Source organism: Rhipicephalus microplus, chromosome 4, assembly GCF_043290135.1.
Source record: "Rhipicephalus microplus isolate Deutch F79 chromosome 4, USDA_Rmic, whole genome shotgun sequence".
Lineage (NCBI taxonomy): Eukaryota > Metazoa > Arthropoda > Arachnida > Ixodida > Ixodidae > Rhipicephalus > Rhipicephalus microplus.
This window is the reverse complement of record NC_134703.1, coordinates 28,101,513-28,126,591: the sequence shown is the minus strand read 5'-3', so window position 1 is coordinate 28,126,591 and position 25,079 is coordinate 28,101,513. Positions and strand designations below refer to the sequence as shown.

The 25,079-nt window shown below is 43.4% G+C and overlaps 1 protein-coding gene across 2 annotated transcripts; it reads left to right on the top strand.

Moving 5' to 3' along the window:
- The first annotated feature begins 404 nt into the window (after nt 1–404).
- On the top strand, nt 405–23,871 carry LOC119171785 (serine/threonine-protein kinase SIK2). 2 transcript variants are annotated; one of them, XR_012894846.1, is made up of 10 exons: nt 405–626; nt 1,459–1,575; nt 5,517–5,580; nt 5,837–5,952; nt 9,599–9,644; nt 11,136–11,260; nt 14,853–14,976; nt 16,348–16,568; nt 17,062–18,106; nt 23,733–23,871. XR_012894846.1 is itself a non-coding variant. In XM_037422622.2 (9 exons), exons 1-9 carry the CDS (start codon nt 504–506, stop codon nt 17,995–17,997), a joined length of 1,872 nt encoding a protein of 623 aa, XP_037278519.2. In that variant the 5' UTR covers nt 405–503; the 3' UTR covers nt 17,998–20,265. The 2 variants fall into 2 exon arrangements, 1 of the variants encoding a protein (XP_037278519.2); XM_037422622.2 differs by lacking the exon at nt 23,733–23,871 and having other exon boundaries at nt 17,062–20,265.
- Nucleotides 23,872–25,079: the final 1,208 nt, after the last annotated feature.

Sequence of the window (25,079 nt, the reverse complement as noted above, 5' to 3'; positions counted from 1 at the left end):
TCAAGCTTGCGATTTGGCATGAATGGTAAAAATGTGCAAATGAACGTACCCAGTAAATTTCATTGAGATCCATTGACCTCAAAAATTGCCGGGGTTGGTCTCTAATGTAACGACACGTTCCAATTCTCGAAATGTAACTGTAACGGGTTACCTACGCATTAATGGAACTTGTAACGGGAATCTGTTCCAAGATTGGCAAGAAACGAGCTTTCGTTACTGTTTTAGAGGAACGTGTACATCACTGAATTCCTGGCATCCGATACCGAAACAAGAAAACACGCTTTGAACAAACATGGCCGCGCATTCACCGTTCTCTGCCCAAATGTAGCGTCCAAAGGTTCGTGCGTAAGAGAAGTGCGTCACAGAGGCGGTGTTTGACGCGCTTCCGGGACGCTGCCGTTTGGTTGTCGGCTCTTGGACCCGTACGGCCGGTGCTGCATGCTGGAAAGCAGCAGGCGTGCACTGCTGGGGCCCTCGTGGGGCGCTCCGTGCCCCCACTAGCCATGGGCATGGCAGTCAAGCTTAAAGGCCCTATCCGGGTGGGATTCTACGACATCGAGCGCACCATAGGCAAGGGGAACTTCGCCGTCGTCAAGTTGGCCAGGCACCGCATCACCAAGACCGAGGTTAGCGCCGGCCTTAGTGGTTGTGAAACCTCCGCGCTAATGGGCCTGGAAGCCCTTCCTGCGTCTGCGACCTTTTTTTGGCGATCACCTACGGATACCAATACAAAACCCTAGCTAATGGTTGTGATTAGTGCGCGAGCATCGGCCACATTTCCGCGCGTGCTCCGCGCGATCGTCTCTGGAGCCGCCTTCGGCGGCACTGCGATTCATATTATGCCTGGTATTACATCATTTTCAGTCGCCGAGCCTACGTTGGCACGTTTTGGAGTACCGTTGTAGCTTTGATGATCGATTTCGGGGCGATAGGGGAACAATTTGTCCGTGTGGAACGCGGCAAAAGCATCGCCAGCTTCTGCGCCTGCACTGTGCTGGCTATAACTTGATCAGAAATTTTCAACTGCTCGCTCTTGTGTTGTTAATTAAACATTGAGTACAGAGGGTACAGTAACTCACTTAAGCAGTGAACCGGCATAGTTTCCCTAGAGTAGTGCACAAAAATCACTGCTGGGGAAAGAGGTGAAAAAAAAAAAGGTATTAGGTAACGCGCAGTGTAGCGTGCTATTTTTTTATCTCGGCCGTATTTTTTCTTTTGTCTCTGCAATGGTGAATTTGCTATTAGTGGTAATTTGACCTCGTTCTTGCGTTCGACGCTTTCTTTACGTGGTCTGCGTAATTAGTTTCATCCTCAGGGCCGATTTGACTGCAACTGTTTCTCAATTTTATTATCTTATAATTTCTGAGAAAACAGGTAATCTCGAACCTCACTGGTCTCAAAAAAACGTAGGGGTGGTGCTACACATGTAGGGATTAATTACGTATTTTATGCCTGCAGGTCGCCATCAAGATTATTGACAAGACGCAATTGGACGCAGCCAGCCTAGAAAAGGTGTTCCGTGAGGTGCGCATCATGAAGATGCTCAGCCACCCTCACATCGTGAAGCTGTATCAGGTCAGTTTGATTGACAACTTTTTCTCTTTTTTTTTTCGATATCTGGGACTGCCCTATGTGGCATATTATCTTGTGATTTCATTCATTCACCTAGTTCCACGATATTCCTTTTTTTTTCATTATTGCATCTAGCTTTATGACATTAATACACATGTACTCATTCACACTCACGCACCGACGCTATTTCAAAAGGAATGTTTCAGTTTCGCTGCTATCCATTAATTTTTTTTTTCACTTTCCTTGCGTCCTTTCTAAGAAAAAATTACAGGTAGCAGCTGTTCAATTCCGAAATGTCTTACGGGGCCTGGTACACTTTTCGAATGTAGTGGTGTTTATAACTTCCTGTGGCACTCAAACTTTGAAATAACTTATGATTTACTATTATGAATAACGTATAATTATGAAGTAACCTTATATAACAGCAATTTTTGCTTGGCTGTGCTTCTCGCCAAAAGCTCTTACATAAGGAAAAGCTGGCAAAAATGTTCACAAATTGCACAGTGGTGCACAATTTAATTTCTTAAGTATTGCCCATTGCTGGTACCAGTCTGCTCACTATCACAGCGTACCAATAAGGTAATTGAAAACATCATGATCATATTAAGAGTGCACTAAAAGAAAAAGTGACCGCGTGTAAACTGTCCTTGTATTGCACAACTAAGGGCTTTTCAATAGGCAACCGACAGTGGTTAGGTGGCGCAGCCATCGGCCCAGCCATCAGCGCCACGGTGTCGATTCCGTGAAGCATCGAGGTGGCCAATGAGCCATTTCTACCGTTCATGGCGTGAGTTTATCGTGCTGTTTGAGGCATGTCAGTGGTTTTGCATTGCAGTTTTAAGGCGATTGAAAACATCGATGCCCATTTTCGACCACCGACGCTCGAAAAGGGATGCGCACTGTACGACAACGATCATGTGTATAGTGTTAAAGAAGTGAACACCGACATCGCAGCAAAGTGCTTGTCACAGCAAAGCAAGCATGCTTATGACGTTGAATTCCATCTAAGCGCACAAATACGACCATATACGTTCCTCGATCAGCTGTCACTTGTAGTTTTATTACTCGAAAGCTGTTGAGCAGAAGCTGTCGACCACCTCTTGTATACGGGAGGAAATATTGTCGGAAGGTAACCAGGATGATTCTGGATGGTGCTCTTGCGCCGTTGTCAAAATGCCTCGAGCATATCTTGGTATTCTCGTTAGGCTTCCAAGATTAGAGGTCATCGGCACTGAAACATTGAATTGAGAGCTATCAGCTGACACTTAATAACGCGAAAACAAAACATGTGCAAGTGTGCACGAGCGAAACGCAAATATCCGAATACACAACGAGTGATGGAGCAATCAGCTGACAATAACAGGAAAACAAAGCGTGTGCGCGAGAGAAGCGGTATTTTGCGAATACTCCACGTGTTACGCGGTGCACTCCAGCCTTATTTCTGTCGTACTAAGCGCAAGAAAACCTCTGCATTAATGAGCCTGTTCCAGCAGTATAGTCATTGTCCTGGTGCACAAAGGAGCGGCAAGGTACGTTGACAAATCAATGCGTGGGAAAATGGGCCGTGCGCCAAAGCTCTTACGAAGCTAGGTTTCATGTGTGACAACCACTGTGCGTGTTTTAAACACAGGCTTGTGAGCACTTGTAACGTTACCGTGCGTTGCACGAATGCTTCCCGTTATTGTTTTTTTTCGGATGTCGTTTAAAAAAAATTCCCAAGGGCGAAACTTACTTTACACGCCGAACAGCGACGATCCACTTGTGTCGCCGAGTTGCTTCCCAGGGTCTCGATAGGAAGCGATACATTATGAAGTCGACATCCCCTTCTTTGTTGTGGTATTTGCATTTGTTCTTTTTTTTTCACCTCTGACAACGGAGTTGTCAACAGGCTGCGGTAAATCCATTGAAAAACGACGCGCTGCTATCTTGTTCTGCCTGTTCGCAATGGGCACAACGGTGAAATGCCACGAAGGGCCGCCTCGTGGGTTCTCATCGCCACTACTAGGCCACGCGACGTGTACAAGCAAACTGTATTGCCAGGTGCCTATGTGGGCAATCGGGCCATTCGGCGGTTCCATAATCTAGGTATACTGCACGGAAGAAACCAAGGACAACATGCCGATGGGGACAAGCACAGCGGCAGAGACAAGGGCATATGTATCTCTTGTGACACTTGCATGTTTCATGGTACATAACTCAATCATTGAATTTTGATTGAAGGAATGCAATGTCAGTGTTATAACAGTGCATAGCTTGAAGTTTTACAGCAAAGCTGGCGTGGATGAAATTTGCTGCGTGTCGTAGATAGAAAATTATCATCACGAACTTGCCAGCACTCAATCACTGCCCAAGCACTTGTTAGAGATGGTTAACAGGAGAAGCTAGAATGTGCACATATGCTCTGTAGTAGTTGTACGGCAGCGCTGTTATGGCCAAGGTTTGTGTGTTTCACACAGTGAAAGAGAGAGAAAAACAGAGACGGAAGATAGGCTAAAAAATATGAAAGGCAAAGGATCATCTACAGAGAGTGAGAAAGAAAAGCAAAGACATTGAAAGAAAGACAAAAGAAAACAAGAGATAAATAGGTTGAAAAAGATAGAAAGACACAGAAACAAACAGACATGGAGAGAAACATATAGGAAGACACAGGCTCACGAAAAAAAAAGATAAAGAAGAGAGCAAGCGCAGCCATTATAGTATAATATAGCTAGGGGTGGGAAAGATACAGGTGAAAAAGTGAAAGCCTAGCCAAATCAAGACTAGTCTGGTTCCCCTCAGCTCTGCTGTGAATCAGCCTTGCACCACTTGATGCAAGCTGCCCTAACTTTTTTTTTGTACCACATTTCGAAACTCCATGCCAAAACCCAAACATCTCCATGGACATGTTTGCGTAAGGTACTAAATCAACGCATCACTTGGGAGTTAAAAAAAAAAAAGAAACACCGCCATTGCTGCGGTCCCTAGTGTCACTGCATTCCTCAGGTCATTGTGTGAATTATTGCAGTGAGAGTTAGCATAAGTGCTTTCAAAAAATGTTGGGAAAGTCCTATGGTTGCAGGATCATCTGTGAAATGTAAGCCGCATATGCTAACGCACTGTCTATTTCATCACTAAGGCACTAATTGCAGTTCTGTGCTATCTAAAATTTACAGTAATGCCATTTTTGAAAAAATTATAGGTTCAAGCTGGATAATTCTCAATTAGTATAATAATTGTAGAACTTCTGGATTAACGACTAAATATAGCACACATTCATGTCTATCTTGTCCATCATCCAAAACTTTTGTGCTTAATTGTGTTGAAGCCATTTAATAGCTCGTTTTCTTGACTAAAGGTGGCACAAGAATAAAATCTCCCTCAACATGTTTGGCCAATGGTAGTGCACCCACAGGGTGGGGTTCAACTATCCTTTACACATGATCATGCATGTGTTTGCCCATGTGTTTGTATATATCCACATGCAAAATTGAACAACTTCGAATGAGGGGAGGGGCAGTAGTTGAACACCCAAACTTCCACCTGCCTGGGGCACTCAATGACGTGACTTTATTTCAGTACATGTGGCCCATGTCTCTGCACATTTCATTTTGGATTCTAATGTGGAATTTTCTGAATTTTTGAGGCATTAATGCATGTGTTTTTAGCATTGTTTGCATTCATGTTTGCACATGAGTGTTTTGCCCACAGGGCTGCTCCTCTTCGACCACTTCATTTATTTGTTTTGTTTCATTCAGTCGCATGTAAGATGTGCTTCATTGGTGTTGTTCCTTTCTGCTGTCTTTGTGAACTTTGCAACGCTGCCTTTGTTTTCCCCCCACGTTTCAACTTGCCCCTATACTAGCTCTTTTGTAGGTTACCAGTTTTGGAGTGGTTTTCTGGATCCTCGCAAAAAACTTGCTGGTTAATGTCATGAATCTATAGCAGACAAATGTGGCGTTTTTCAGGTGATGGAGACCAAAAACATGCTCTATCTGGTATCGGAGTATGCCAGCCAAGGCGAGGTGTTTGGTAAGCTTTTTTAAGGCCTCATACTCGCATAGACTGGCTTTGAGTTCAATATGCAAGTGATTGCATGTTATGTTTCGCTCTTTAAAAAACAGTCACAGTTATCACCTTCAGTCGTTTAATAATTGGGAGGCAAGAAATGCTGAACGTCAATTACGTTATTGCGAGAAAGAAGGGGAAGGCTCTGTGCTTGTGTTTGCATGATGTTGATAATTTTTCATGTAGGGTAGACCAGAGTTGCTGTTGATGTTCTACGCAGAGTTCATCTCGCGGCATGGTCGTATGCCAGAACCGATGGCACGGCGAAAATTTTGGCAGGTTTTGTTGGCAGTTGAGTATTGCCACAGCCAGCACATCGTCCACCGGGATCTTAAGGTGGGTTTCAAATCGAAAACATCAGTGTTTCATATTATTCTGCTATTAGTCTGGAATGCCTGAATGGGAGTTAACTCTTGCTCAGAAGAACATGTTCTTTGAAGAGTTGGTGCCTGAGTTTGCTGAGCATATGAATTCCAGCGCTAAGCTAAAAACATGAAAAAAGCAAAAGAGTGCCCACCCCTTATTTCTTTTTCATGTTGTAAGCTTTGTGCCAGAATTAGTACGTTCGAGAAATTCTTGCTTTTTTTTTATAAAATGTTGCTAAAGGTTTTGCATCTGTGTGGAGTGCAGCCATAGAAAAAGTGCCACACAGGGCCCTGTGGTATGAAAAGGGTATGTTTTAAAGGGCCTGTGAACAGGCTCCAAAATGCGCTGGAAAAGCTCTCACATTTTTCTTGCACGTGATCAACCTCATATGCGCAGTGACGTCAACTTGGCGATCGGCGACGTTGACTTCATTACTGTTTGTTGAGACCAATCGACGAGCTGCGTGCTGCATCACGTCGCCGATCACTGAGTCGACGTCACTGCGCGTATAAGGAGATTGATCACGCGCAAGAAAAAAGCGAGAGCTTTTCCAGCGCCTTCGGAGCCTGTCGACTGGTCACACCTATGGTTTCAGAGTTGTGAAATCACTACAACATGCATTTTTCATGCAAGCAAGGATCACATTTAACATGCATGTATGTGTGAAAATATCTGTAAATATTTAAACTTGATACTGCTAATGTCTGGATGGGGCACTTTTAACGTCATTGTGACTTCATGATATCCAAAAAAATGTGCTGATTTTGTGTAGCAGTAAAGATAAGTACAATAATATGGCTGGTATGGAAGTAAATGTGTTCTGCTGCTCGATTTCCTTGTGTTCACTAAGGAACTGGGCAAAAGTGTATTGTAACTTCATGCACTAGAGTAACTGGCTACTTTTACGAGGGAAGAAAAGTGATGTGTCTGCAAGGTTGCCGAAAGGTGCTGGCCACACGTGTTTCCTGGTGGCTTAAACGACACAAGAAGTTCCATCCGGCTCAAATCGGGTTCCGTTCTCATTTGGGAACTGAAGACAGTCTTTCTATCTTGTCAGATGACATTTTACAAGTTTCTCCACACAGCCACTCAGTACGCACTGTAATAGCTACGGATGTAACGAAAGCTTACGACAACATAAACTGTGATGTCATTTTATCCAACCTCATCGAGCTCGGATTTCTACTGCGGGTAGTAAGATTTATTTACTCTTTTCTTCACAACCGCACATTTGCGATAAGAGTAGATGGAAAGCCTAAAGGTTGCTTCATGTCCAACAGAGGTGCCCCGCAAGGATCCGTTTTGACTCCTCTCCTGTTCAACATTGCTCTAATACCTCTAGCATGGCAACTACACCGAATTCCAGATGTGAGATTTCTGATATACGCTGATGATGTAACTTTATGGTTTGTGCATAAAGACATTTCAAGACAAGCACAACAGCTTCAGAAAGCCCTTGATGTTCTCCAGAGCTACACTCGGAACGCAGGGTTAGATATGTCCGCCCAAAAATCAAGCTATGTTCAGGTAGCTAACAAAGCAGGACGCAGAAAAATCAAGCAGTGCCCCTTTACATTTACACTAGGTGCAGTGACCATTCCTGAGGCTTCGGAGGTCCGCATACTAGGTCTTGATATTCACCAGTCCGGCAGTGGAGTGCACTGGCTTCGCAAAGTCAGACAGAGTTCCACAAAAACACTTAATCTGATTTGCCGCATTGCATCGAAAGCAGCTGGAGCTCGTACACATGTAGCTCAACAGCTCATCCGCACAGTTCTGCAGCCAAGAATTTTATACCAGGTGCAATTTCAACAGTTAACTTTGGCACAGTTGGAGACTATTAACTGTGATGCTATGCGCACAATAACAGCGTTACCTTGCATCACTGCCATACCAACTTTACAGGAGCACGCCCAGCTTAACACAATTGCAGCGCTGATTTTGCGAAGAGAAAAAGCTCGTGAAATCAAAAGGCAACTTGCGCCAGTTGCTGTGTTGCATGCTCACTTTCAGCGTGGCTCTCTCATTGACAACCAGCCCGAGTCTATGCCTCCCTGGGAATTCACCACCATCACATCTAACAAAACAACAGTTACGTTGCTTCGATACATCATCTACAAATGACGAACACTCCATCATCGAGGCCCCATGCGCTAATACCTGCAAACTATATACAGATGCTGCTATCCTACAAGACGGCGGAAGGACATCATTCCTGAGTACTACGCATAATTTTGTCAGGGGCCACCAGCGTTTTGTAACTACGGAATCCACTCTTCTTGTGATAGAATTTCAAGCCATCCACGACGCAATCCAGGATGCTACCTCTAATCTGCCCACAATTAAGCAGATTGACGTATACACTGATTCCTTAGGAGCTGTTAAGGAGCTCAAGAAAGTACACAAGGTGATGGAGATCTGCGAGGCGATTCAAAATCTGAACCATAATAAAAATACATCTACTTGCGTAAAAGTACATTGGATTCAAGGCCATGCTGCGAACCCACACAACATTGCTGCTGACCAGCAGGCGCACTGCCCTCCAGACATAGACCTTCCAGCCATTCCCCTTCCACCTCAGCCCCTAAACTTACTTCATACACTTAAAATGTTCTCCGGCAGGTTACACGTGCTCTCATTCCACCGTGTGTCTGCTCTCTCCCCCCTCACCTTACTAGAGTGGAGGAAGTAGTGCTCAGGAGGCTTCGGGAAGGGGTGGCTCTTACACCGGCTGTTATATCGTCATGGAACACGTCACATTTACGAGTTGGCGATACGTGTCCGTGTTTTCCCACTCCAGCGATGCAAGCAGATACATACCACCTTTTATAGAGATGCAAAGGGTTGCAGCTAGAACGCTCCCGTCACCTCGCTCAAGCCGGCCTTCGCTACAGCGACACAGCCAGTTACAACCACTGGATACATGAAAACAGATTCCGCAAGACACTACTTCACTTCATACACAACACCGGCCTAATAGCACACATTCAACAAAAATGTTATGCCTTGAAGGCAAGTCTTGGTCGCAATTAAAAAAAAAAAGTGATGGAGGTGTTTTAGTCTGCAGTCAGATGGTGGCCAGTTCAAGTCGGGAAAAGATGCCTCTCTAGTGAAATTATGATCTGCCAGTGGAAATTGCCAGTGGAAATAAGATCTGCCAGTGGAAGGAACTATATTTGGAATTGGTGGACGTTAGTTTGGAAATCGCTCGTCATGTTTGAAAATGTAGCACTCCTTCAAGAGTGATCAGATAGGCACTGCCAGCATGTTACTCACTGTGTACTCTCACCTGCAAAACTTTTTAAAGGATGTGAGTCACTGAAGCAAAATAAAAAAAGCAGTGAATGTTGTTGCAGCTAGCACACCGATGCGAGAATCCAGTAATCAAGCGCTCGCAACCCTGTGCCATATTTCGCACCTGCATTCCATTAGTATTGCAGCTCAATGGTACACAGCTTTGGCATTGTTTCTATGTCCAGAAAACTTTTGTAGGAGAGCAAAAGAAGTGCTACTTGAACCTGCACATATTTTAAGCCAAGTGCACCTTATTTGAAAGAAGTAACTCATTCATTTACAGTGTGGCGTTCTTGTGCTTAAAGGTTGCATCTTTTTGCAGGCGGAAAACCTTTTGCTCGACTCCCACATGAATGTCAAGCTAGCCGGTAAGACATGGCAATGGCCAAACTTCTGTCTCCTTGCTCTGTTGGAGTATGCTCTAAGCACTCATGTCATATTTCATATGAGCACTGCAGACAATAGGCAAACAGCGGCAATGTTTTACACTGTAAAGAATAGTTTCGGATAGCTTACACATTTTTTAGGCCAGGGAGGGGGGGGGGGGGGAGGGCTGGGATGCGCTGAACATCTTGAAAGCGGGATATACGGGATGTGTGAGATGTTAAGCTTAATAAATTCAAGTTTTTAAATTCAGACCTATATTCATTTCTGGCATCTGTGATGCACATAACGGTTGCAAGAGCACCTGTGTTCTAGTGCGGCCACTGGGGTGGGCTGTGAAGCGAAGCCGTAGGTGGCATAGTGACTGTTGCCCACTGTGATGAGCACTTTGATGCAGACAAATCGGCAGCCGTGCGAAAATGTGCATTTAATGTACGAGTAGACGTTTCGCAAAATACTTGCAAAAGTAGAGGTCTTTAATACTGAAAATTGAAGTTATCCCTCCTGACATTCTCACTACTGTGTAAAGTGTGCAGGTGCAGTGCCGAGCAATAAAAACATGATAATTAACCCCCAAGGCAGGAAGGCGGTGCTTTTTTCGGTGGCAATGAATGCCAGTGATACCGGGCTAGATCGTTACAGTATCTCATGATATGGATAGCCTTGGTTCCACACTATGACGGCTGCATTTCCGATGGAGGCAGAAATGTCGTAGGCCCGTGTGCTCAGATTTGGGCGCACGTTAAAGAACCCCAGGTGGTCGAAATTTCCGGAGCCCTCCACTACGGCGTCTCTCATAATCATATGGTGGTTTTGGGACGTTAAACCCCACAAATCGATCGATCGATCCACACTATGACGGCACTTGATCCTGAGAGAAACCCCAGCATTTATCTGTAGGGCAAAAAAGTGCCGGCCACCATGCAGGCCAACTGTCACATTTCAGTCGCCAAGCACTCTACAGTCATGACACTTAAAGGGCCAGTAAACAACCCTGAGGTTCAAAAATTGTTATAAAAAGAAATATATGCACTTTTGCTTTGTGAACATGCTGCCACAAGAATTTTGAGAATGCGTGCTATATTGAGAAAGGTACAGGGGTTAGAACATCAGTTTCAGCTGGTTTCAAATTTTGGCGCGGCCTCGCGATTCTTCTTCCTTACAGGGAGGGAAAGGTGTAACCCACTGTCGTGGCTGGTTTCGACGAATTGACGAGCTCCGTGCTACGTCAAGTCGCCGATCAGCGACATTGTGTCACTGCACATGAAAGGAGGGTTGGTCAGGTGTAGGAAAGGAGCGTGGGTATTGTTTTTCAAAATGGAGGCTCTGCCCGGCGCGCGCGCACCGCTGTAATCAGAAAATGTGATCGCCATGGTCTACTCTACGAACTGCCGAGCTTTTCTTGGGGGGTGTAAAAAAAAAAAGAAGAAGGTGGGAGCCTGTTGACTGGCCCTTCAATGCATGTCTCTGCGCAGATTTCGGCTTCAGCAACTTCTACTCACCGACGGGCTACCTTACAACGTGGTGTGGCAGCCCACCATACGCAGCTCCCGAGGTCTTTGAGGGGAAACGATACATTGGTCCCGAGGTTGATGTCTGGGTGAGGACTCTTCATTTGTACAATGTTTCTAAGCAAACTTCGAGCTTGTTCATGTTGCGGTGGCTTGAACATTTCTCTGCTTTATTTTTGCTGCCTTAGCTTGACAGGAATGCAGAGTAGATGGTAGTGTTCATGACGTCTTCAAGCTGCTCATTGAGCCAGTTGTTTAATGCTTATGAGTGTGCTATGAGCAATAAAAGAGCAAGCCAGAATTTTTGACCAGCTATTTGGGATGGGTGTTTTTATGACTGCTGATACAGGCCATCTCTCATATTTTGGCAGTGGTAGCATCGCGGTACTTTTTTTTTGTCTTTGTTGAATGTAGTATTTACGGGTATATTAGTACGCTGTGCAATGTTGCAATAATATTGCCTTTTTAAATACTATTAAGGAATGAATTTTATACTGTGTTTGTTGAATGCTGGAATGGTAAAAAGTGTGGAGAACTTTGATGCCCAGAATGCATCAGTAATGTTTGCCCTGATCAACTAATTTTGTGTTAGTGATTACACATTCAGACACAAGCTTCTGGAGTTATTAAACTTGTGTTGTAGCAACAACATTGCACCGGATAGATCGTCCACAAAACAACTGCGTACAGTTGACTCTCGTTAATTCAAACTGGAAATTTCCAGAGCCCTCCACTACGGCGTCTCTATAATCATATGGTGGTTTTGGGACGTTACACCCCACATATCAATCATTAATTCAAACTGGAAGGGACCTATGATTTTTGTTTGAGTTATCAAGAAGTTTGAATTATCAGAAGTTGTCACATAGATGCTATGACTCTGGGTGAGAGGACACCACACATTATGAATAGGCATTGATTTTATCACATTTAAAAATTTTTCAAGTGTTTTTAAACCCTAACTGCATGCCATGAACCGAAAGCAGAGGAGTAAGGTCCATAAGTTTATTGGCCATTTACTGCTGATCATACCTTTTAAAGCAATCACCATTTGCCAACTGCTTCGTTGATATAGGTATGTGGCTTCAGCACAAAGCTCTCTATTTTAGTTGAGAAGTGTAACGATTCACCATGCATGTGCCTTGTTTCAAACATTTGTTTACAAGCAAAGCCTTCTTCCTTGAAGGTCTGAGGTGCTTATTTTTCATTTTTAGACTGTTAGGATTATATAAGCATGTAAATTTTTAAATAGTATTAGGAAAGCAGCAGATATTTTCTGGTATGGAACTGCAAGAAGCATGAATTAATGAAATGATGGAGTTTGAATTAAGAGGCTTTTAAATACATTGAAAGAATAGAAGGCCAACAAAAAAATTTAATTTTGTTTGAATTAACTGAAAGTATGAATTATCAGAGTTTGAATTATCACAAGTTTACTGTACTTTTTCTTCAAAATTTGACATTTGTCTTTGTTTTATTAGGTTTGCAATTCACCTTGACTCATGTTCTAATGCCCGTTTTGACACACTATGTTATGTCCTTAACTTTATATTATTAGGGTTGGCACCTTTCCCAGAAAAAAAAAAAGAAAAAACGGCCCGTCAGTGGGGGGTCACGAAGTTGAGGTTGTGTGGAAAATAAACAGTCCATGTTAAATCTTCAACATTTATTGTACCCGCCTTCAACATCATCATAATATGTCGACGTACATACAAACACAGCCTTGAGCGAATCAATTAGTCTCTGGTGGCAAGCGCACAAATAGCATGAGTCTTACAACTTTTGCACTCAAAACAAGCGTTAAATTATTACATATACTGAACAAAATATTTGCCGCCCAAGTTTTCAGCCCAACTAAAAAAATTGGGTACTGAAATCCGTAGACACAACCTTCTTTCAGACAGAAACTTGCAGAAAATGATGAATATAATGCGTTTTTCACAAACCGCTGCACCTTGAACTAGCGTGCCTTCAACTTCCTCGAACGGCCATGCCTGGAACAGGTGAGCCAACAATGCCATTCCGTCTGCTCAGCCCCCACTACAATTCCTAAAACCACTACGAGCGGCACCTGCAGCAAACAATGTTCCCAGGTGGGATAAAGCCCCTAAAGAAGGCGTAACATCTCAGCGTCTTTGTGGGGGAGAGTGAGTAGGATATAAAGGAGAGGTAGAGAAAGGAAGGTAACGAACACCTGCATCTTTCATCCACGGTGCTCGCGCTGGCGTACAGCCTTCACGCGCAAACTAAAATACGGCCAACTGTTCAAAAACGTGTGTAATGAAGTCTGTTTATCGGAATAGTCGTGTCTTCCAAGTAGAATTTCAATGTTCTCATCATCTTTTCTGAGCTGTTGAGTGCTCCTTTAGAAAGTATACAATGCATGTATACCTACTCATGAAATAATGTGCAGTACACTCACAACGCATAAAAAGAAATAGAGAAATCCTATGTGCTCGCCTTCTCCTATCCGCGGAACTAGAATATGTACTTGGAATTCAACTTAGTGGCAGATGAGCATCTCATTTTCTCTCGCCATCTTTATAAATTCTTCACAGCTGTACATCAAATTATACCGCACACAAAGTTCCGCTTTAACCATTGGGACGCTTAGCTGGTTTCTTTCATCCTTCCATAAGTTTCCCATCACACTGAAGACGCGTTACACAAATGCATTGCTGCAGGGAATGGAGTAGACATGCTCCATTACGTTCTGCAAGAAGGGTCACTTTACCTCTTCTAAACACTTCAGCCACATCGAGATTGATTTCTCATCACATTTTACAAGTCCAGGCAGAGCATCCTTCAAAAGACAATGCTCTGAGTAGAGTTCATCCCCTTCCTCTTGAAAGTCAATGCCAAAAAGGTTGCCCGCATTAATTACCATCAATAAAGTGGGTGCACCTTTGCGCAGATCCAATTGGGCGAGAGACGGGGAGTTTTCAAAGTCAAACCACTTTTCGAAGTATGCAAGGGCCCTATCATAGACATTCACAAAGTCCAGCTTTGCAGCTTGTCCACCAGGAAGGATTTCAAGTCCCAGATTAGCCTTGACACCGAAGAACATATCCCTTCGATTAATCAGCTGTTTCCTGAGCTTAATCATTACAGCGTAAAGTTCTGACGGCTCATGATGACTGTTTTTACTGTTCGTTATGTTTAGCACAGTGTTGTAAATGTGCCCAAGTGTACGTTTGGAGGGCAAGCTGCTTGTCAGCTTTTCTACCAGGCTCCCTCATCTTCTTGATGAAAAAAAAAAGTACTTTTTATTTCTTCTTATTTCTTCTTTCTTGTTACTTTTTATTTCTTCTTTTATTTCTTCTTACTATATATTATTGTTATCATTGTTATTTACTTTTCTGTTATCTGTGGTGGCTGAGTAGCATTGGTCTTCCTACTGATTATGAATCTTCAGGAACCGTTCATTCACAGGCATTTTGGCAGCATCTTAGTAAGGAAGAAATGCACATGCTCATTGTTCTAAATGTAGATTTCAAAATTGCCCTTGGTTGCAATTTATCCAGAGCACTCTAATACAATTAACATAGTACTACTTTTTTTTTTGTGCTAAAAAAGCCTGTCAACCTGTGAAATCATTCGAGTAAGTGCTGCAGCAGAAAAAGCACATAAAAGACGCAGATAAGAGGACATTTGTGTCTAATTGCTTGTGATGTTGTGCAGAGCCTGGGTGTGGTGTTGTACGTGCTGGTGTGCGGGGCACTCCCCTTCGATGGTAGCAGTCTGCAGGTGCTGCGCAGTCGCGTGCTCTCCGGGCGCTTCCGCATACCTTTCTTTATGTCTACCGGTGAGTGATACTTTTGCAATTAGCAAACATCATTAAAGGGTCACTAAAGTTGAACAATCAGTTGTTTTAGAATGATAAACTGCACTCTGACAACTGTAGTATCATAAGTTTCGCTGTCATAAGTTCATTATTAGCAAAGAAAATCAAGGTTGAAGTTTCATTTTTTGATTTCGCGCTGTAATTTCCGCGCATGACGTTAAAAATTCCACAATGTATTTTTCGTATTTTCGCGACATTGGCTCTATGAAATCTTCTGAGACTTCGTAGGCTAAGTCTATGGCACCCACAGATTACAATGTGCTTCAATTCAAATTTGATGACGTCTCAGTTTTTGGTGCGAGAATCTCAAGGCGGCCGCCTTCACCCGCACGTTTGTTTCGTGCGTTTTCTTGCTTACCAAGTGCCGTGTTGCAGTAAGATTGGTGTTTTTGGGGTTGTGAAATAGTGCTTTACCAATATGCTAAATAGCGTTCTGCTTTTCAGTGTCCCTTCAACCTGCCTCACTTTACGCCAGGTAAAGCGTATGCAGTAGACTCTCAGTAAATGGGATTATATGGAACAACTGCCTGTGATATGATTGGTTTCATACTTGTATTTTGAACCCCTCTTCATCTCTCAGTAAACAGAACCATTGTTAAACAAAACATATTTTCCAGGCCCCTTCAGGTTCCATTTAAAGAGAGTCCACTGTATTATGGCTAGGCAAAATTCAAAATCATGTGACCTATGTGTATTAAAACTAACACGTATGTGAACAAGCTTTAATTATCTACCACTGGTCTATTAAAAATGAAAAAGGCATCTGTGAGCAAAAAAATGCGGGCCATAAAGATTGGGCAGATCTCACTACTCACCAACGGTCCATTCAGTATGCAGAAGGGAATTCATGGGTGGCAAGCATTAATTAATATTTTGTTAGAAAAGTTATCAGATCATATCGACGGTCGTTTTTGGCACTGGGGTTGTCTGCGATCATTGGTGTATCTTGTAAAGTAAGAAGGAATGTGTAATGAGAGAAAACTTCTAGGATAGAACAGGGATCAAATCTGGGCCCTCTCCGTGGCAGCTTAGTATTCTCCTACAAAGCCATTCTTGTGCTTGAAACTCCTTTGTAAAATGACTATATGGGCTCCACGTCAGAAAGGAAGGACCTTAACATGTGTAATGTGGCATAGTAGAAGAATAAAACAACAACCAGGTGTCAGAGAATGGGAATTCTGTAAGGAGTGGATGCTTTCAACCTATTACACATGGCTCAGCCTTATCACAGCCACCGTGTCAACAAACTGCACCTAATGCTTTCCAAATGTGTCGTAGGTACCTCCGACATTTTCCATCAGTGATGTGGACTATTTTGAATTCCTGGTGCAGAATGTGAGCATCTAATCCGCAAGATGCTGGTGCTGGACCCAACTCGACGGATGACAGTAGAGCAGGTGAAGCGACACCGGTGGCTACAGCCAGCAGGCATGCACACCCCAGCCACACCTGCAGCTCCTTCCGATCGTGAGGCTGCTCGTCGAGGCATCCTCGATGATGGAGTCCTTCGCCTCATGCAGAGTCTTGGTATCGATCCAGCCCGCACTCAACAGGTTAGGTGGCTGCATTGTGTGCAGAAACATCTTGCTCCTGTATATTCCTTACTCACTCACTTTATATATCCTTCTTCTTTCACTGTTTTGACAGCAGCAATCGGAAGCCTTGAAATGATACAACCACAATCATTCATGTATTTATTAATTGCAGGGTGTGGCAAGGCAACATACTTGTTCACTTGTGACGCTGTCAACATGCTGCCTTATGAGGCTTGACATTGGTGCATGGCATTCATTAATAGTATTAGCTTGCACACCTAAGCATGCGAGTTGTGATGTTTCAGCTGACATTGTTTTACATTTTCTTGATATTATCTGACAATGTGTTATGCTTCATCACGTACAATCAATATTAGTACAGTTGGGAGGAAAGATAATTGTAACTTATGATGATGGCATAGCATAGGAAGCGATGCTCACTTGATTCGCTCATTTCAGAATGCATTTTCTGGCAATAGTGTTCATACAGAGTGGGCATGTGTGTATGCAGTCGCTAGTGCAGGAGCGTTTTGACCACCACTCGGCCATCTACTTCTTGCTCTTGGAGAGGGCACGACGGCTTGCAGGCGCTGCCACAGCTGCTGCCGACGCTAGCCGACGACCCAGCACGGTGGCCGAGCAGACGCTACGCCACGAGCCTGCGGCTGCTGTGTTGCACATGCAGGCAGCACTGGCTGCTCACCCGACCATTGACAGCGTGCGCGGGCATGCCTTCTGCCAGACGACGGACGGCAACCTCGCTACGTGCCGTGTACCAGCCACGGCACTGCTCAAGGGCTGGCACGCCGCAGCACCACCAGCCACAGGCTCCATAGACGAAGGTGTTGAGGAAGACCTAGACCCACCGGGCACCCCACCTCGACCTGAGCACAGGGACAGCCCACCACTATGCAGCCTTACTCAGATGTTAAGCCTATCCGATGCCCCTCCAGGCGCACCTCCCTTGCCAGCTTGCCTCGAACCGTGTTGTGGCACTGAAGGGCCACATCGATCAGCGGGCGACTTCCGCGAAGGCCGCCGTGCTTCGGACGGCCTGGTGACACTGCCGGCGGCTCCCGTGGCATCCGTCGCCGCCACCACGACGCTAATGGGCAGTGGACACCGTGACGAGCTCTTCGGCAGTGACCGACGGCTGCCACCAGCCCCTCCCGAGGTGCTTCCACTGACGCTCTGGAGCCAGAGCAAGCCCTTGCAGCGGCGGCCCCGTTGGGCACGGCCTTGGCGGCCCACACCACCCCGGCCACCACTGGCTGCCTGCGGTGGTGGTTCGCTGGGCGATGTGCCATGCCCGTGGGCAGGCCGTGCCTGGGAGGCAAGTGGCCGCGCTGCAAACCCATCTAGTCATCTGTATGGTGCAGGCGACCATGCCACTGCGAGCCACCATGCATCCTGGGACCCTAGCCTGGAGCAGATGGACACGCTGTGAACTATGGCCACATGTACACATGTTCTCTTCAGAAGAGCCAGCGAGGAACTCTTTTATTCGATGTGACACTTGGTTTTATTAGTGGTTCACACTCTACTGTAGACTTTGCGTGAGTATATTCAGGCACAGTTTACACACAACTAGCTGGAGCAGCTTTCTCTTGAGTACTAGTATTTTCAATAATGTTATGTTGTGTTGCGTGCATATACGGGAACTCTTCTGTTGTGAGTTTTATCTTCTGTACGGGCATGAAGAGCCCCTGCTGTCATGATATGGATCTCTTCTGTCCTTGCATGCCTCAGTTGCAAATATCTCGCAGCTTCCACTTTTCTGAATCATTGACTACCTACGAAACTGCCCTTGGTTTCTTTGTCACTGCCAAGGAGTACCCCATGCATCAGCACGTTATGTCTGGCCATAGCTTGCAGACTGCCTGATATGCGTGTGCTGTCCAGCCCTGCTTCCACTATGCAAATGTTGAGTGCTGGTAACCTGAGTGCTGCCACAGCAGTGCAGGTCACTTTCCACAGCTGTCAAAACTACCAAATTGCGCTTGTTTCCACCCACTTGTAATTTGTTTGCATGGGTTTTGAAGGAGTACACCAGGATTGTGCAACGGCCAGAAGTGTCCTTTAGCCTAAGCGGAGATCAATTTTCCAGACATTGTGGTCGCTCATGCATTTTGCTACTCTTTTCTTGTGTTTCTGGCTGCGGGTGGTCTGTCGGTCTTTAAGCATTTCACGGCCAATAGGGTGCACATGTAGTGATGATATCTGTTGTAAGTGCCACCTTGTGATATGCGGCATACTACTGGTAGTGGTTGTGGTGGCATATCTTAGCACCAAGATAGCCTAGTTGTGGTTGCCAACACTGTAATTTTAGGAGAATGAGCTTCAGAACAAGAGGCTCAACTTGCACTGTTTTGTTACCTTTGTTAGGCCTTTTCCGGAAAACTTTTGTATATGGCCAGCAGCTTTTATCTAACACTGTTCTACACACCTAGCCATGTCCTTAACTAGCGTTTTATCATGTGACGCAATTGCCTAACATACCAGGAAACATTGTGCGAAAAGCTTCATGGTCACTAGGATGAAAAAAATCTGTGTTTTGAGGTATACTTTAGCATTTATGGTTGACAGCTTGGATTTGAGTGCTATCATTACTGAGCATAAATGAGTTCACTCATTTTAGTGACTGGGGTAAAGCTTAATTTGCAACAGCATCAGTAGCAGCAGTTTGCTTAAAACGCTGAGCACAAAGTCACAAAATTTAAAGGGTTGTTTGCTTAGGTGCGTAATTAAAACTGAGTAACGATGCAAACAAAGTGTATTCCTATTTGAATCTCCATACACTGAGTAATTCATCATTGGGTTGTTTGGCACTAGCTGATGGATGATTCAGCACGAAAGCAGGTAAGTCTAAAGAAGGCCACCACATGACGCTCTAGTCATCTCTTGGGCATGGATCAGTGCACGAGGGTCATGGTCATGTGGTTAGAGTGCATCATGATGTGCAGCCATTTTGGTGTGCCCAGGTGTTGTGTAATTCAGGGGAAGTAGGTTCATTGTCAGATCGGCAGAGGTGCACATTGCGCGGCAGCAAGGTTAATAGTTTTGAAACATTCCGCTGCACTTTACTTGCAAGGCGTGCTGTTTTGTTGAAACCGTAGACAAGTTGCTCGACCTTGTCACATTGCAGGCCATGTTTGCTTGAAGCTAGCTTGCAAAGCTGTCACACAGCATTATTGCTGTGTAACCTGCTCCCCCAGACAAGCCATGGCTCAGTGTATCTGCTGTTGGTTCGCAGGTTTAGCATTCAGTGGCACAGCGCTAAGTAAATGTGTGCCTGTTTGCCAGCATACTCAAGCTAATTGCCAGTTTTGACTCTTGCTGGCATTATGAAGCCACATGTAAGAGAATATGTGCTGGCAGAAACTGTCATGTATCTGCCTTCATTTTGTTCAACTGGCACTGTTTGTGTTGTTTTCGTCATGTAAATTTGTGTGATTGTTTATTTAGGCAGTGAATAGTGCATAGGAAACTTTTCAGTATAAGCAAATGTCTGTGTATGTAAGCTTTCATATGTAACTGGGTTAAACACGGTTAATTAGGTACAGAATGTCTGCACTCAGGGGCGTAATGTTACAGAGCACGATGGAAGCAAGCAGGCCTCTCACAGTCTTCGAATGGATAGCAATTTTTGTATGTAGTGTCAAGGCACTGTAATAAAATTAGTATGTGTGGTGCCTGGTAGGCACACCAACAGTGACTACAGATCCTCCTTTTGTCTAAACCAAATTTGTTATATTTACAATGCCTTATTATATCTCACCATCCACCGCCCCTGAGAGTGGATATAATTCTAATTTAGCAGGACCAGTATGTGTTACTGCTTCTCTACGCTAGTCATGACATCGCTGAATACCGAATAAGCAACAGTGAAATTATTTGTGCTTTTAAACTTTAAATCACTTTTAGCCACTAGGTATACCTGTTTGCGTTTTGACGTCTTACTACTAACTGTGCCGCTGCAAATGTGGATCGCAAGACTAGCTCGAGACACTAGATGCATGCTAGCACTGGAGTGCTGCAATGATTTGTTCCTTTAAATTACGTACATTGCCATCACGCTCCAATTCTGCACTGACTATATTGCAGGTGCATCAAGTTGCATTCTCTAAATTAGTGCGCAGAAGTTTGTGTACCTGTCTCCGATCTTGCTCCAATTCACCATAGACATGCTGTAGAGAAGTGCATAGAAAGTTTTCAATTCATAGAGTTAGTTCACAAGTTGCAATTCGACCTTTAATATACCACTTTGGTGTGTGAAGTAACAATTTTTTCACTGGTCATACCGACCAGTAGTGGTACAAAGTTTGAGACTAAAACACTGAATGCTAATGAAGCTTTACTTTTTTTCAACGTGTGAAATTTATGGCAGCTTGGGTTGTTTACTGTGGCTGTGGGGGATTAGTGTGCATACACCTTGGTCCCAATGCTGCATCTTGCAAATCAGGTGTTGTCAGCAGCATTTATTCTTCATTTGCTACTCGTTAGTGAACTTCAATTCAAAGACAAATAAAAGGCAGCATAGTAATGCAGAACTGTGTAGCTTTTGCAACTTAGCTTCTGTGCCTCCAAAGCCCTTGCTTGTTCATGCTCCCCATGAAGTTGCAACATAGAAAAATGCTGCTGTTTTGCCTGTGCTGTCTATTCGTGGAGTAGGGCAGAGCACAATTCAATGCTTACATTACACAGCACTTCAATCGGCACAGCTAGATTGAAGTTGGTCAAATGATTTACGAATTTTCTCCTTTCTGATTATATTTTTACGGGTCAATATCGCACACGATGCCGTATGTTGACGATGATGACGCTCACAAAAACACCTTTTTATCATTATTGTTTTAATGCATGTTCATAGACTTAACAGCCCCCCAAAATGAAATTAGCCCACACAGTTGTTTTAAGGTACACTGCGCCCATTATGGTACAACTGCGCCCATTATAGCACAAATAAAACGTAGGCCACAGCAGTACACTACAATACGGTACCGCATTAACTCAAAAATAGGTAAAACACAAATAAAGACTACCCCCGTACGTTGACCGCACTAGTACATAAGGAGAAAATTTGATTTGAATATAGAGTAAGAAAACACATAGTGCACTTTTATTTACTGTAAGCTCAACCATTTAATATCATCGCCAGTTGATTTCATAAGGTGTATCCAGTTCTCAGTTAATTAGTGCCATTCTTTAGTTTTTATTTTTTGGCGTGTATATGTTTCAGCAAACACAATTGAGGTAGCTCGTGTATTGTGCACGAGAAGCTAATGCATTGGAGAAGTCATGTGTAACAATTGCCTGATGATACAAAGGAACTGTGTTAAGTTGGTCTATTTACTAGTTTGGTTCACGAATACAGGTTCAGATTATTTGGTCTATATTATAGATTGTTTGAAAAGGCCTTTCTCTGTTGTGGAGGTAGGTCAGGTTGGCGATGATAGGTCAGTAGCTCATATCGGGTAATACTTAACATATACACATACACAAAATTTAAATAATATTTAAATAAACTAAATTGCAAATATAACTCTGCAATCTCAGTTATATTCTCAAGTTGAGATGGGTTTATGTCAGCATATTACTGTCAACTTTGGCAATGCTGAAAGCAATAAACCTTGAGATTTACTTCAGTGCAGTTCTTTTACACAGGAGATAAAAGATATACTTAGCACACAGCTGAAATATGCAACTCAAAAAACAATTGTACCGGACCAGTTGGTATGAATCCATCTTGGTAGGAAGCACGGCCACTATTACACTTAACTTCAACTAAACGTTTATTGCAAACCTCAGAGTTTATAAAGGGGGTGAAAAAGAGAAAAATAATAATAAAAGGCAGACCAACAAAAAGCACACGTGCCAGTCCCGTACATTACTTATCCGTTATTATCTATCACCCCATCCGAAAAACAAAGTTCTTTCCAGCTGAGCGATATAGAGGGTGCACTAACACACTCAAAATCATAGTAGAAGCTGCGGAAAAGACACGTGATGATTTTGAGTGTTAGTGCACCCTCTATCTCGCTCACGCAGAAAGAACCTTTTTTGGATGGGGTGATAGATAATAACGGATAAGTAATGTACGGGACTGGCACATGTGCTTTTTGTTGGTCTGCCTTTTATTATTATTTTTCTCTTTTTCACCCCTTTATAAACTCTGACATTTGCAATAAACCTTTAGTTGAAGTTAAGCGCTTGTGTTGTGTCTTGTGTGTAATAGTGGCTGCGCTTCCTACTAAGATGAAATAAGAAATCCTTAATTAATTACATGTGTGACCACACTCTGTTACTGTTATGAGTAATAGCAGTAGAAAAACTACAATGCCAATATTTCTCTTTTGTAGCAGTCTGTACAAACAGACATCAAGGGCTACAGTTTACTTGGGCCTGTCTGATCACTGTGGTCCACTGAGGCAATTGAAGGTTAAACACATGTGCATGGATAAATGTATATTTTTTGCCAATACCATGAATTTGACACTCTCATTCACAATTACACTTGCAGACTGTTTTGGCCTATAAAGTAGTGCAGATTTTTTTTACACTTTTATAGTAGCTAAAGTTATGTTTCTCTTGTGATTTATTAGATGAGAAGCACAGTTGAAGAGCTCACAGTGGTGTCACCATTGTTAGCCTAATATGCACAACTACAGAAATGCTTCTAACATAGTTCTTCGTGTACACCTGCCATTATTAACTACGTTCTCCTCTGTTTGGTCCTTGTTCTATTATTATAATATCCTATTAGTTTACATGAACTGTGCAGTATTTAAGCATGTTTCTCTTGTGATTTATTAGATGAGAAGCACAGTTGAAGAGCTCACAGTGGTGTCACCATTGTTAGCCTAATATGCACAACTACAGAAATGCTTCTAACATAGTTCTTCATGTACACCTGCCATTATTAACTACGTTCTCCTCTGTTTGGTTCTTGTTCTATTATTATAATACCCTATTAGTTTACATGAACTGTGCAGTAATTAAGCAGACCTGGTCAACCTCTCTCAATGATTATGTGATCACACATATGACAATTGATCCACACTGCCCTCATTTTAATGTTAAAACAACTTTTTTTTTTTACTTGTCTGCTCTCACTATGCTGTCAATGTACACTGCCGAAAACGTGCCACAAAACTCAACAGTTTTGTTCTGTTTCCTTACTAGACTATATCGGGGGAGCTCTACAGCGTCGACGACAAAATGCTGTCAATGTTGGATGACTTTGAGTCTCATCCCAAGTACTACCTTCGCACTGAAGAAGATATCGAACTTACAAGCAAATCAAATGACGAAAAGACCAAGAAAAGACTCAGGGCGTGGATTTACTTCTTGAAGGACTACCGAGAAGAGCTGTTGCAAAGGCCTTACATAGCCAACTATTCGTCCAAGGGAGACCACGGACTTGAATATGTGCCCAGGTACTTAAGAAAGGCTCAAGATCCCCAAAACTTGCACTGGCAAGAAGTTCTTCGTAACGAAAAAGTTACATGCAATGAGAAGGTGGGTTAACGGTATGGCACATGCCACACATAGGTTAAGGTGTTCCATTGGGGCTCTCAGAGATGGATTTATGAAGTTTTAGTATGCATTGAGTAGAGACACATATTAAATTGCGGAAGGTCTGCAACATCACTTGTGTGCAATAAAAATTAAAAATTAAGCCGACAACTGTAAAAGTCTGCACTCTCTTTTTAAATGCTAAAGTTGGTATAAAAAGTACCTAGCATCAATTACATTATTCTAATGCCATGGTATAGAAATTGTAGAAATTGTGTAGCATTAAACAAGTATGATGACATTAGAGATTTTCAGTGTGTGGCTGCCACATTCATTGCCAATATTTTAGAAATCCTGCAACACCTTTCCAGTATGGTCGTAAAACTGCTCATTGATAGTCGAGGCTCCTAAGAACATAGCTGAACATTACAATGCCGCACACGGCCTGGAATTTACACTTAATTCTCAAAGTCCTCTAAACATTGCTCCCGCTTCTTTCAATAAATAATGCCATAAACCTGAAGTCAACGGGCTGATATGAACATCGCGAGCCGTACAGCTGCTGCATATACTGCAGCATGCCTCTATTTTGCCCGCATGCACGTTTGCCATCACAATGACAGTGAGCCTCACTTTCAAAGAAGAAGAAAAGCTCAAGGTCGTGAAGTGCTTTTACAAAGGGAAGCATCTTCTTGCCATTCCCCCTCTCATGTGTAGCTTTAGTGAGCTTGCAGGTGCAGCGACTACAGTTGTATTTAGTGGATTATAAGAAAATTTTGTGGCCGACGACTCATGAGGCAATGAACTCCTTTAATGAATCCATTCAAGGATTACGTGGAAGAAAGTTTGTAAAGCTCTTTTAAGAGAGGGATTGTATTATGATGTCATAAATAGTCAGCATCCTCGATATCCAAAACTCTTTCAAAGATATAGACGAACACTGCAAATTAAACACCATACAACATGAAGCTGCCATAGTTTGCATATTATTAATTAAAAGGTGCATTTATCACA